This window comes from Apteryx mantelli, chromosome 13 (assembly GCF_036417845.1).
Source record: "Apteryx mantelli isolate bAptMan1 chromosome 13, bAptMan1.hap1, whole genome shotgun sequence".
NCBI classification, from domain to species: Eukaryota; Metazoa; Chordata; class Aves; order Apterygiformes; family Apterygidae; genus Apteryx; species Apteryx mantelli.
The window spans coordinates 24,612,889-24,626,616 of NC_089990.1; the positions used below are offsets into that span (position 1 = coordinate 24,612,889).

At 44.0% G+C, this 13,728-nt stretch overlaps 1 protein-coding gene across 1 annotated transcript; it reads right to left on the minus strand.

Moving 5' to 3' along the window:
• Positions 1-771: 771 nt before the first annotated feature.
• Positions 772-11,451, minus strand: LOC106489835 (uncharacterized). The gene is made up of 9 exons (XM_067304446.1): positions 11,391-11,451; positions 10,525-10,638; positions 7,096-8,781; positions 6,409-6,508; positions 5,640-5,788; positions 5,361-5,473; positions 3,691-3,780; positions 2,643-2,765; positions 772-2,154 (listed from the first exon to the last, which is right to left on the minus strand). Exons 1-9 carry the CDS (start codon positions 11,449-11,451, stop codon positions 1,960-1,962), a joined length of 2,631 nt encoding a protein of 876 aa, XP_067160547.1. The 3' UTR covers positions 772-1,959.
• Between the last annotated feature and the right edge of the window lie 2,277 nt (positions 11,452-13,728).

A 13,728-nucleotide genomic window follows, 5' to 3' on the forward strand; every position in this document is an offset into this window, starting at 1 on the left:
TTTGATTTAACTGAAACATCCCATTTAAATCTCCTCCTCCCCAAATTATTTCTTTCCAGTTTTCCAATACACAGGAGCAAAATAAGGACTGAACTCAAATGAAATCTTTCCTTGTCTTTCATATTAGTTATCAAAGTGAAAAATGGTTCCCCATCATGTTCTCCCAGCATCCTGATACTGTGATCAAAACTTCTTTGAGTAAGAAACAAGCCCCATGGAGAGAGAATGAAAGAGGAAAAATGGAATCCAGTCAAGGCATCTTGTGAAGAATCCAACTCCTTAAACCCCTTTTAACTTGTGGTGCACTAAAATAAATCATCATATGAGGTGCAGGGCAGCAGCATCCCTGATATATTTAAGTCAGGGCTGTTCTCTATAGGAAAAAGTTCTGTGATGCTCCAGCACCTCCCCAGATTAATACTTCTACCCCAGATTTCAGTGTTGACATCTCTTTTTTTTTAAACTTGGTTAAGAAAAGGGGCCAAATTCAATCTTGGTGTTCACTCCCATGAACTCATTAGCACTCCTCATCAAGGAAGCTGGCACTGGCGGTTGGATGTTAGGACTTATTCTCCCTTTCCCTTCTCTTCCTGCCCAGGAAAGTGATGCAATTTGATTTACTTGTAAGGTCATTTGTGTAAGACTGGGAATCCTGACATGCTGAAATACCTAATTCTTTGACCTGCAAAGATTTTTCCAGATACTTTCTGCAGACGGTAGCACAGTTGTGTGTGACATGTGCCATGTTTTACCACAAATATTTTATTGATTTCTAAAAATCAAAAACCCAAAGAGATACAGTGAGCAGATTGGCAAAATGAATTAACAGCTCAATTTTCCAACATCTTCTTACTCTACAGGAAGAGAGCTGGTTCAGTAAGAACAGCTGAGAAGGCATGGTTTTGCCATAGTTCATAGAAGTTTAGCTCCTCTGACTGCACAGGATTTATGCTTGACTTAAGTTCTAGCAAAATGTCAAGTGATATCAGTGAGATTGTCCATTGCAGTTCCTTGCAGGTGTGTCAGGTAAGAATAAGATCCACAGTTTTCAGAGGCTAAACAAGCCACTAACTGCTTGGCCAGGCAGATTTTACCAAAGAAGACTCCTCATATCAGTTTGAAACTTCTTTTTGCCTCCTCTAGGTCAGCAGCTACCACTCTGTACAAAATCTGCAGTCTGGAGGAAACCTACCATGAAATGAACTGTAGAAATGTGTACAGTTAGGCTAAAAGGTAAGATCAGCTTCTACCATCCTCAAATGTAGTGCATATACTTTCGACATGCATACTCTGCACAAGGTAATATGAGACGGGAGGATCTTTTGTCATGCTCCAGCACTTCTGAGGAGATATTATTGAAGTCATCAAAATGATAATTCTACCTTCACACTGACCATGAAATACGGAAATCATGCCTCACATAATGGCAATTCTTTTCTGAGAAGATTGCTATCAGAAGACAGCCCAAGCTCCCAGGACCATGTTTTGCCTCATCTATTTTAGGAAGTTCACTATATTCACCAACACAGTACCTGAATACATATTCCATGCTCCCTCTCCCACTTCTTGTTTCATGCAGGGCTTTTCCCCCAACATATAATTATGAAACACGTCAAGCTATTCTCTACCCCAAATCGAAGGTATTAACTCCTAGTGAAAAAAATAAAGCTCTGTTACACTGGGACCAGTCAGTCACTGATGTAACACTTCCTTTGGTTATGTCTGATCTTCAGTGAAAGCTGGTAGTTTTCAAAAGTCAAAAATTTACCGGTACAAACTAGGTGAATGTAGTTTATAAGTCAGCTCTGCACTGGGATATTTTAGTGGAATCCACAGAAGGGTGAATAAGTAACCCCTACAGCTGGGAAACCTCTCCAAATTCCCCAATTTGACCTGAATATCACTTTCCAGCAAACACCTCCCTAGGGAGCAAGTAACTGTTTGACCTGCAAAAGCATCTCAGAACCGAGTGTGGCTCTCACAGATGTCGTTGGTGGACTGCACCGGAACTGTCTCTTCTGAGATAGCCATGCCTACCCCATTGTGTACAGCATGGCTATGACTCATGTGCTCCTCCTGGCCTTTTGCAATGACTGGGCCACTGTTGTGAACCACTGTGTATTTCTTCTGCACCTGCTCCAGTATCTGCAGCACCTGGAATTAGCAAACAGAGCTGTGGGTTGCTTACTGGTTAGGGGAAAGCACAAATTTCTTTTACAGCTATTGAAATATGCTCTATTCTCTTTCAAGCTACCTGTCTGGGCCTCTCCTTGGGCTTACACTAAGCATTTCTGTCTGCTCAAAGGTCTCTAGGACAGGTGTAAAAGGAAAGCCTGCTCCATGGAGATCCATGACTGTGGATCTCAGACCTATTTCCCTTAATGAATCAGTCTCACCTCACATGATCCTGAGAGATGTGCTTAGCACAGAAAGATGCAATGGTGGTCCATAAGCAGGATCAGGACACAAGCAATGTGGAGCTCTTTTTCTGCTCTTTCACACCACCCTATGATATCTCCTCACGCTATCACAGATTTCTTCAGCTTCTTAGGGAAAAAGGGAACCCCCTGTCTGATACCCATTTAATGGAGATGGGAAAAGCAGAGAGAGAAGAGCAGAAACAAGTGCAAGATTAATTTTACCTGAGACTTTGGGATGATACCAACCCTGAAGAAACCTATGTTTCCACTGTTGATTTTGGTGCAGTCCACAACAGTGGATGCAATGTTCTCTGGAGAAGGCCCATCACAAAGAACTGCATCCACCTGAAGAGAATCAAATGTTCACACCAAGTTCCCTGTAGGCACTTGGGAAAAGAGATGGTAGTTTCCCCGTCTCAACAGCTGGTAATTATTATCATAGGCAGCTCTGCTCCTTCATACCCTTGCTCTGTATTGTCCACTAACCACCTGCTGAATTTGATTACACAGTGGAATGAATGAACTCAGTAAAAGCAAAGAGAGAGCTCTTTATGTGGCGTAGATCATCAGTACAGCTAGACAGGTTTGCATCAGCTGAGGAGCTTTGATGAGTCCCATTTAGAAAGCAAATGTGTAGAAAACCATATTTTTGAGGAGTTAGAGGTAGGTTGTCACTACCTCTTGTTTAAAGTTGCCCTCACATGAGCTGACATGAATATTCTGTCTTATGTGTAGTATTCTCAGGATTTAACAGTGAAATGAATGATAGTCATTTGAATGGCCATGACCATTGTACTTCCAGAACTTACAAAAGCTGTAAAAGACAGGAAAATGTTAAAGCTTTGATGGCAGTTTAGACCAGCTTTAGCTTTAGATGGGAATCCCCAGTGTTCTGATAATTCAGTGCCAACTGGAGCTCTGTCACATTCAGGCAATGATGGTTTTATTGCTTCTAAGCAAAGAAACATCTTTTTGTTGCTCATATCATTCTGTGGTGGAAAATGAACTAAGTCATGGTGCCAGGCCACAACTATACTGCATAAAACACAGGCATTTTGGCTTCCCATCAGGTTTCTTATTTTTACACCCTTCTTTCTCCTTAATGCTGACATCAACATAAGGAGTGTCAATGAGATTCTTTTAATCAGATGTTCCCCCAGATTCTTGCTATCATTAATTGATTTGGCTACTCGGAACAAAGTGATTGTGTTCTTCCATCCCCATCTCTCTTGGGACAAACCTGAATAAAAGGAAACATAGCCTCAATTACCTTATCTCCTAGCTTGGCATACACTTGGTTGTGGTGTGTTGTGTCTGCCTCTCCTGTTGGGTTAGCTGATGTGACCACAATGGGGCCAACCTGGTGACAGAAAAATGGGAAAAAGAGCTCTGAGCAGGCTTTGCTGTATAACACAGATGACTTGCGCTCTGAAGTTCACTGATGAGTCTCCATAACTGAAAGTGAACTCAGTGTGACTCACCCAGATAGAGACACCTATTCTGTAGGCAACTAAAGTTGGAAGAGATGAATCCCAGCAGATCTGTGCATGAGTGACTAAGACCCTGCTGAACTGGGGTTTACTGACTTAGATCAAAAAGGAATTTTTTTTTTTCAAGAGACAGTAATCATCAAAGAACTAGAGTGGTTGCCCTAGAAATGAAGTAGTGAGCAGGGACATTACTGTAAGACTTGTAGGGTGCCACAGTTTCTCTAGCAAAGCCCAGAAATGCAGTGATGGATGATGGATCTGAACTGTAGGAGGAATGTGGATTTCTTCCTTCAAGGCAAATTTACTAGCAAAGCTATGGGGCTGTATCCATCGTTCACCGTCACACATCTCCAACTCCTGCAGTCAGAATAGTGGCCTGGCCATGCAGTTCCTTCCATTCAGAGCACAGCTGCAACTGGCTGAGCCAGAGATCAGCTTTTCAAAGAGAAGATCATGCAAGAAAACTGCCTCTGTAAAGCAACACTACTCAGCACACTAGGCAGCATCATCAATGTGCTCTCATCCAGAGCTGTGTCGAGATATCTTGGGGGCAGTGCTCAGCACTGCAGCAGAACATTTCCTATCATACTTTCTCTGAAGCTGTTGTGCCACCGTGCTACAGCCAATCGCATATTCACTTGCAGCTGCTGCTACCACGAGGTCATACAGCACAGCACAGAAAGAGCTTTCTTCCAAGTAGGGATCAGAAGATCACATGGGCAAGCCAGCTTGTCGGGCCCATAACACTGTAACATCCTTGAGGTTATAGCAGTAGAGGCCAGACCCTACCCTCAGGTGTCTGTGCACCCTGAAATGTTCATGTGCTCACCCCTGCATTATTCTAACACGCATACATACTCTCTCAGGTTGTCACCCCAGCAGCTACTCCCTGGCTAAAGTCATGGAGCAGTGTTGCTTATAACATAGTAAAGGTTGTAACTGATGTTGCTCTGCAAGCCACATTCTGGACCTCCTCAGGTTATGCTGGCTTAAAATAAGCCTGTGCTTGCAACAGAAGTGTTGGAGGTAGGAAATCATATAAAGTATCTGTTAATTATATCTTTTCTGGCATTCTGACCTGGTGGTCTCTTTTCTTTTTTTACACTCCCTCCTGCAATAAAATCAGCTACAGTTGCCTGTATACCCTACTCCTTCCTAATGATTTTTTTTTTTTTCTGAGGGAGCTACTCATCTGAGCACTTTTCACTTCCCAGAGCTCTCTGAATATTCTAGGATCCTCGTTTCAAAGAGGAAAGAAAAAAGAGGAGAGGTGACTTGTCAAGACCCAGCAAGAGGACTGGCTGAGTACTTCAGCCTCACCATCCTTCTCTCTTCCAGTAGGCCAGAGGTCCTGGGTGCTAGTGATTGACTCCAAGCCTGCCACCTAGACAGTGGAGTGGCAAGGTCTGGTTGCCAGTGCTGCTGAGAGGAGCGTGCTCTGACCACTCACCAAGTCAATGAGGTGGGTGGTGACAGAGCAGTCGGGAATGCGGATGGCGATGCTCTGAGGGGTACCCACGTATTTTGCAGAGTCCTTCATTCCCAGGAAGTCCACCCATTCTCCTGCACAAGGAAGAGCCACACACTTACTGATACACATCAGTCCAACCACAATGATCTTACCAGGAATATTGACATGGAGTATGTGGCACTGCAGTGAAGTGTGACTGTGTTGGAGTTTCAAACCCAGAGCTCTCCAGAGAGCTTGTAAGTAACAGCATTTCCTCACCTCTGGGAACCACCAAGCTAATAGGAGATGGCCAAGCAGCCTCCATGAAGTCCCAGAGTAGGGGGGTGAACAAATGCTTTGCAGGTTCCAGCTGCTTCAGGCTAGAAATCCAAAGTGACATGGGGCGCTCTTGAGCCTGCTGCTTGGAGCTAGAATTGAGAAAAGAGAAATGAACTTGGAAGTAAGCTAGGAATTCCTTTTCAAGCTGAAACAGAAACTGTGTTGGAGAGGCCTAGTGTTAGATAATACCTGTAGGCCTTGCCCCAGGTGATCAGTAAAAGCTGAACTGTCCAATAGATGACCTGACAGGAAAGGACACGGATGTCTATTCCCAGTTATGGTTTTAACAACTTGTGTAGTGATGTGTAAAAGTCAAAACTGCCCAAGTTCTGAGAAATATCCACCAGTTTGAGGGATCCCAGCTGCTTACAAAAGCACAGCCAGAGACATTCCTTAAAACGAGAGGGGTTTTGGTATGTACCTACAGATAGGTACCTTGCCTCATTTCTCACTTTTTGGTCTTTAGGTTTCTTTGTGATATCCATCTCCTGTCAATAGCCTACTCTAGGAGACAATTTCAGCTCTGCTGTCCCCTTTCCCCTTTCAGATCTTCTCCCCAGGCTTGTCAGCTTATTCATCACAAGAAAGCTATGTGTCACATTGCTCTGGACACTTGCTGTAGCCAGTACTCAGTAACAGCTGTAAGTCCTAGAGGCTTCTTTATACTAGTCAGGGAAGCCCTCACTGGGGAAGTGAAAGAAATACTTACTGGTGAGCTTTCTCCACAGCATCAGGTCTATTACAGGCTGCCACAAGCACATATACAGTATCTGTGGGAATGCTGCAGGTCCCTCCATTCTTCAGGATATCTGTTGGCATGGGAACAGGGCAGAATCCCTGAAGTGACTAAAACTGAGGGGCTTTAATTCACAAAAGAGCTGTCACAGACAAAACAGCCAATTCAGTGCTCTCATCTCCTTTTCCCAACTAACAAGTATTTCCTCTGAGTGCATTTTAGAATTCACCCAAGAAGAGATTTGACATTTGGGGGAATTCTGAGCCATGTTCATCTGGACCAGAAGACATTCAACCCTCTGGAGAGAGGGAGCACCATTCATTTGCCCTGCTTTCTTTGTACTAGGCTTTCAGTGGTAGCCCCAGCCTGGAGGACTTGTGTGTCTTAGACTGGATGAACAGAAAGAGGTATGATACAGGAGATATAGCAACAAATTCACTGCTAAACCCAGCTTCTGCCATGGAATTGGTCCTGTTTTCCCGAGAGTGTGTTTAGGTCTTGATGCCTCCTGTAACTTGGCCTGCTTGGTCGAAATGTAATCAGATTATCATGGTTTCCACATTTGGATGTGAAAAAAATGTCCTTTTAATAATGTTCTGCTACAAAATCTCTCTGCATTAACCCTCCACCCACACACTATCCCCTGTATATTTCCCTTACCTGCAATTCTCTTGACTGAGGAAGCTTTTCTGGCAGGCAGATGAAGGCACTTGTTCATTCCTCCCCCCACACCACTGAGCTGCACAATGGGCCTACTCATTGGTAAGCAGGAACTTTCAAAGATGCTGTTGAAAAGGGCAGACAGGAAGCAGTAGAAGCTGACCAGACCAAAGATGAGAGTGGCAGCAATGTCATAGCCAGCTGGAACAGCACTGATGGCATCCAGCAAGAAGCTGACAGGGATGAGCAAGAAAGTGAGGGAGTAAAAGAACCAGGTGATGTTTAAGAAGAGTGTGCAGAAGACAATGAAGCCATTGAAGAGCATGAAAGCAATGATGCCCACTGCTGTGTGGAAGCTTCTGGTAGTGCCATAGAGGCTGCTATATCTTGTCAAGCCCCAGATGATCCACATGATGCCATAGAGAATGAAAGCACTGCTCTCCAGGGTTTTACCCCGGGCAAAAGCCACTGAGCCACCTAGAAGCTTAAGGATCCCACCAGCCACCACAACCCATGGAACTACAACAGTAGCAAGTGGATCCTGTGGGTCCCTTGTCACCATTATAGCAAAAGAAGCAAGGACACTGCATGCATAGCCAAGTACTTCAGCATCTGCATACTTGGAATAGCCTAGATAAGGAGCATGAAGGTCTGTCCCTTCACGAAGCTTCAGAAAACTGCTGTGAGCAAGTAAGGCCTTCACAACACCCTTCCCTGTTGGGATTTTGGCACCTTCTTTCGTATTATACAGGTAAATTAGAGTAATCAAGGCTGAGGCCACAAAGATGGCCACATCCATGCCTTGGGGTCCACCTTCAAAAAATCCCTTGGGACGACAAGCTATTGCAATGCAGTAAGCCACATAAAACAGCAAATACAGGCCATCCACTAGGCTCTTGAGAGTGAAAAAAAGAGCCAAGACAGCAAAAAGAATTGCAAAAACCACCAGAAATGGAATAGGGAAAGATGGCTCCTCTGACTGCCAGACTGGGTACAGAAGGCAATAGCCTCCAGCAAATTTCAAGATGGAAGTGAAACCAAAGAATGTAGCCATCAGTGTATCCATGGCACGGTATGATAAAATGCATACTCCAATCTGATAGATCCCAGAGGTCCACAGCCAGGGCACCTGACCGATAAATAGCTTGCTAGTCACGCCCAGGAGCCTACAGCCAAAGACACTGGCAGACAGCATGTTCAGGATCAGACCTGTGTTTGCAAAATGATTCACACTGCCACTGGGGGACTTGATCTGTTCATGGGTCTTATTCTTAGCCAGATCTGTGCCAGGAAGGACAATTTTCTCTTTGCTGAGGAAATAAAGAATCCTTCCCAGAGCAAAATAACCTCCAACCAAACAGACAATCATATAATTGCAAGCCACAGCAGAGGAACCAAAAGCTGTGTTATAGTGCATGGCAATTTCATGAGCACTGGCAAGTGAGAGAGCAGAAGCAATCATAGCTAGGATGACCTCCCTGTGAAGGAAGCCCACCACTGCAATAATGAGTAGTGCCAGAGTAAATGCGACCAGGCCAGGCACTAAGGCATTGCGGAAATCACCAGTGTCATTCAAAACTCCTTGCCCTCCTAGGATGAAGATCACTCCGTAGCTGCACCAGAACACTGAGATGGTCAGGCAGAGAGACAAGAGCAGGGAGGCATTTCTTAGGCTTCTCCGAATTCCTATGAAACAAATGACAATGGAGACAGAACTGTGATTTTAAAACACCAGGTTACTGAAGGTAGTACTTAGGACATGCATCTGTGCCATAGGCAGATGGTATGTTGGCACATGAAGCTGCATAGATCCTGCATGATGCCAGACAGAGCTAGCACAAGCTTGGATAGGTCTGCACCGTGCCCCATTACCCTGTGTAAACATGACCATAAAGATTTCTTCAGAATAACACTGTGCATTCATCAGAGTGCCTGGGGTGAGCTCAAGGTTCATGAGTTCCTTCAACTTATTACCAGACCAGGCCTGGCACGCAGTCTGCCCTAATGAAGTCCTGGTTCAGCAAGCCGTTATCTTCTCTTCCTCATGATCCCCGCAAGACTCAACAATGACAATTTTTTAAAGCAGATCAAGTCCTGACACTACTTTCCTTCAGGTTCTCTAGTGGGTTGTTTTTTTCTAGCTGTAAGCTGTCAGGTCCAAGTATGTTTGTACCACAGGTCTCAAACATCTTGCTGGATTTCCATAAATAATGGGCCTTCCCTGAAGATAGGGGCATAGAAACTGCCAAACTCACTCCTTCTCAAGAACTATCCTGTCCAGTATCCTCATCTCAAAAATGACAAGGACCTTTATTTAAAAAACTTGAAGTTGAATGGAACCCAACTACTACTCCCAAACAATACCGAAAAGTACCTTATTTTTACTGCTACATTTTCTCATCTATGTGCTATTGATAGCACAACTTCTAGCACAAATGTCTCTGGGACTTCCTACATTTTTACTAGCAACTTTTACACTATATCACTCAGGGAAATGCCTTGTATATTTTAGGGTTCAGTTATTAAGAGATCTTACAGATAGACTTGAAATTCTCATTCCAAAGTGGAACTTTGTAATGGCTCTGTGCTTCATTTCTTCCTCAAACTAATATAGCCTTGTGGGCCACACCCCTGTTGGGAAGGGAAGCAAGAGCTCTGCTGATGACTCCCCAGGCTACTGGGGACTGTAATGACACAGGTATGCACCTCTGGGAACAAGGGAGCACAGAAATTCCTGCTTCTGGTAGGAGGCTGTTGAGTTCTGCGAACTGTGAAGACATCACCTGCCCAATGGGCCATTCCACAAGGCCCCATTCATATAGGTACTTCTAAGTGTGTTCTACTAGTGTTTTGTGTCACCACTGACTGAGAAAGGAGGTGGACCTATGTTTTATGTGTTAAAGTATGTATTGTCTCTCCCAAGTCCTCTGTTTTGTAGAGAAAAATACCAGGACCAGTAGTGATAAGTTGTAACATCAAAACTTGGAAGTTCATTTCCTCATTGCTCCAGGTGAAATAGGAGGAATACTTCAGCATTCAGTCTAAAGAGTGTGAACTTCGATATAATCAGTGACTTCCCTCTCAACTAAGTAGATCCCTTAGAATTTACACATGAACACACTATTTCAATCCATGGATGCCTAAACCACATATTCAGAAAGCCTGGGAATAGTTTTTAGAGAAATTATGCATCCACTCTGATGAAACTCTCAGAGATCTGAGAGTAAAGTGTTTGTTCAAAATTAACATTTATTTCATAGGTTGCATATACTGGAAAAATTTGGCGTGCTGATATGTTCCTAGAGGAGAATACATCAAGGGTCTGGTAAGGCTGCCAAGGTTTACATAAACCTCTTGGCAAAGCAGACCTCATACATGTAAAGCTATAGAAGGGGGAGGCCTTGAAGCTGGCCACACTCCGAGTCTTACCTGCATATGCCAGAAGAGATGATAAAATCAACAGAAGGATTCCTAAAGCTGTGCTGGGGATCAGAGGGGCTGCTCTGCTTAAAGTGTAGAAGTGCACAGCCAGTAAGAGTGATCCTGTGGGTGACAAGGGAAAGGGAAAAAGAGAAAGAGCTTATAAACTTTTCTCCCAAAACAGGAGAGACCCAGAGCAGCAGGAGCAGGGAACAGAGAGAAAATAACCATACAAGATCTACAAATAATGAAATCTAAGGGGAAGGGAGGTGTGTTACAGGTTTGTGTCCATGGTCTCACCTCTTCCTGAGTGCCTAGTTTTAAGAAACTTGAACTTAATCGTCTTTGAAACTGCTCCTCCACTGCCAGATAAGTTAAAATCAGCTTTCAGATTCCAATTACACAAAAGGCATACACACATGCACAATCTACAGAGGATCACATAAGACTTTTGCTTACAGAAAACTAGCCCAAAAATGAAAAGGGGCAGTACTCAAGAAGAAGAAATGCAAAGAAGGAGCAAAAGAAAGGGGAGTGAACAAGTAAAACACATCTGCAGGGAAGGCAGCTAGAGAAAAGGAAAAGGGAGGAAAGTGCATCCAAATAAAAAAACCTGTATGAAAATGACTATCACAAAGTTTTGATTTGCTTCCCACCCAGGATGGATTCAGTACAAGAGTTCAGGCCTGCACTTTAAAGCCAAGACAAATAAGTTATTGGCTGCTGAAATAGGCAGAGGGATCTCTGGATCTAAAAGTTTTATCCAAGTAGAGAGATTCAGAATAAACAGACTCTTTAGCCCCCTTTGAAAGGGGATTGTCCAGGAAAGCTATTCCCAACCCCATCCTCCCATGCCAAGAAGACTTGATCCCTACCTGCGGAAATGCCCAAGAGCCCTATGGAGTAATGCAGTGACTCAGCTTTTCTGACTGCCATCGCAGAGTCTGCTGAAGACCCAGATGCAGACTGAAATGCTGCCTCTCTTTCCTCCCTAGCTCTTTATAACCAAACCAACTCCACTGGCCTCTGTTCCTCCCTGCTCTCCACCCCTTTTCCCTACAAACATCTTCTGTTAGTGTTCCTCTCTGTGTGCAGGGAGGAAATGCAAACGAGTTTCCAGCTTCAAAAAATTTCAGTCTGTGAGTCAGCATGGACTGCTGGTAGCTCCCTCCAGGGGCCTGTTAATTTTACTGTTGATTAACTCTTGTTAAAAAAGACACTAGAAAAATAATGTTAAGGGTTTATTGCTATTAATGCCTTTTTGCCATTGCCAGTGAGGAAATTGCACTAGTTAAAATTAAGTTTTTTTAAAGAATACATCTTGCTGGAGCAAACAAGCACTTTGCAAGCCCAGGAGCTCCTTGGGGACCAGTAATTTCTCCTAACACTGGCCATGGACCTGCTGTTTGTCCCTGTCACAGCTATGAATGCCTGGCACTGCTGTTCTGTGCTGGGAAAGCCCAGGGAAGATTCAGTGCTGTTCCCCTTAAAAGTGACTTCTGTCCATGTGCCAGTCCACCTCTATCCAATCCAGCCCCTCTGTGCACATTCCCAGGAAACTCCTCCTTGTTCCTGCATAGTTTTCATGAGGGAGGTGTCAGTGGAAACATGCATTCTGGAGACTGCCAGAGTGAGGATAAAATCTAGAAAAGTTTTGTTGACTTCCCAGGAGCAGTGGACCAGTTTAGGCTCTACTCCTGTGGAGGACTTGGCTCCTATCAGGCCCACTTAAAGCAAATCCTGTTCTCAGCCTCTTGACAAAATAAAAGACACAGAACAGTGTAAAGAGCTTCACGCTAGTTTTACTGGACTGGACAAGGATGCCTCCGCAGAGGCCCTACAGCAGCAAGCTGTGATGTTTCTCTTGGCAGACCTGGCTCTATGTTCTCCCATAGGGCATGCTCCATGGCATGCTGAAAAGAGTCTCAGAGCTGTAAAGAGAGTGGGCAGTGCTGGAGCCCGATGTCAGGCCACCAGCACCACCCCAATTGTGTCAGATCCTCAGTAGCAGTCAGAACAATCCCCAACTGGCAGAGTCCATAGATAATGCCAAGGGACCACGCTCCTCCTGCTCTCCAAGCCGGGTAAAGCATGGCAACATGTTCCCACTGAGCAGCTGGACCCCTATAATGGCTCCCAAACCTTCCAGGTTTCTTCAGTGCTTTAGAAGACAGTTATCTTTAATTGTGTTCACCCTTCAAGAAGAGCTTTAAGGCAACAGGGTTCCTTCATGTCATCTTCGCTAGAATGTTAATGCAGATTAGAACAAGGTGTTAATATTAAAGCTCAATGTCTATTTCCAGATAAATATCCAGAAAAAGTCTGTTGCAGGTAGATCTTTAGGTTCCATATGTCTACTGAAATAGGTCTTGTCACATGAGGAGACAAGCACTGGAACAAGGCTGTTCTGTCCAGTTAGTTACACCCGACCAATTATTTCAGTAAGGTGAATCTGCTTAGTCAGTTTGCAACATGCAGAGCTAGACGATGTGGTTTGCCACGAGCAGTAAGTTTGTTTAAATCAGTAGCCTTAGGCTGCCTTTGTCTCATCACTAATGGGGCTGCTCTCTAACCAGCTGAAGGAAGAAGGAACTATCTGTTCAAGCAGCAGCATGATTCAGCTGTTTTTTCATATAAGAGGAAATAATAAATTTCTAAATCAATCAGACTTACAATACCTTAGATACCAAACCAAACAGCGGGGAAATTGCTTTTGGAGTTTTCCACCCATGTCTCAGAGTTTAACTCCTTTTCTGGATAATAAAAGTAACTGAAGGGAACAGCCTGCATTAAATTAGCTGGACTTCACCAAATCCTTTCTCCACCCATCACGCACGTGCTTTTGTTCCCGTCTGTACAGATAACAGCTAGGAGTATGTGGTGCCTAATATCACTAATTTTAAGAGATGCATGTAATAAATGAAGACACATGCTTTAGCAGTGAATATCCTCCTCATGCCTGCCATGAATAAAGAGCTTGCAAAAATATTATTTCATTATACACTGAATACACTTCATGCCTTTTCCAAATACTATAGAGACCCAAGGAAAATTTCTCATAAATAAGCCCTGAAAAACATTTTCCAGACATGTTGCATGAGGCCTGTTCTTCTCTGAAGAACAGCAAGATAGCCTTAGCAAGCCAGGATTATTTCAACAGTGCAAAGCTGAAGTAAAGAGAGGTTCATAATCTTCTCAGCTGAGAACACTCCA

Coding starts and splice junctions, on each gene's coding strand:
- LOC106489835 (XM_067304446.1), bottom strand. CDS start 11,451: ATGGCAGTCAGAAAAGCTGAGTCACTGCATTACTCCATAGGGCTCTTG. Junction 10,639..11,390: donor GCTCTTGGGCATTTCCGCAG/GTAGGGATCAAG, acceptor TGTCACCCACAG/GATCACTCTTACTGGCTGTG. Junction 3,781..5,360: donor CCACCCACCTCATTGACTTG/GTGAGTGGTCAG, acceptor TTCTGTCACCAG/GTTGGCCCCATTGTGGTCAC.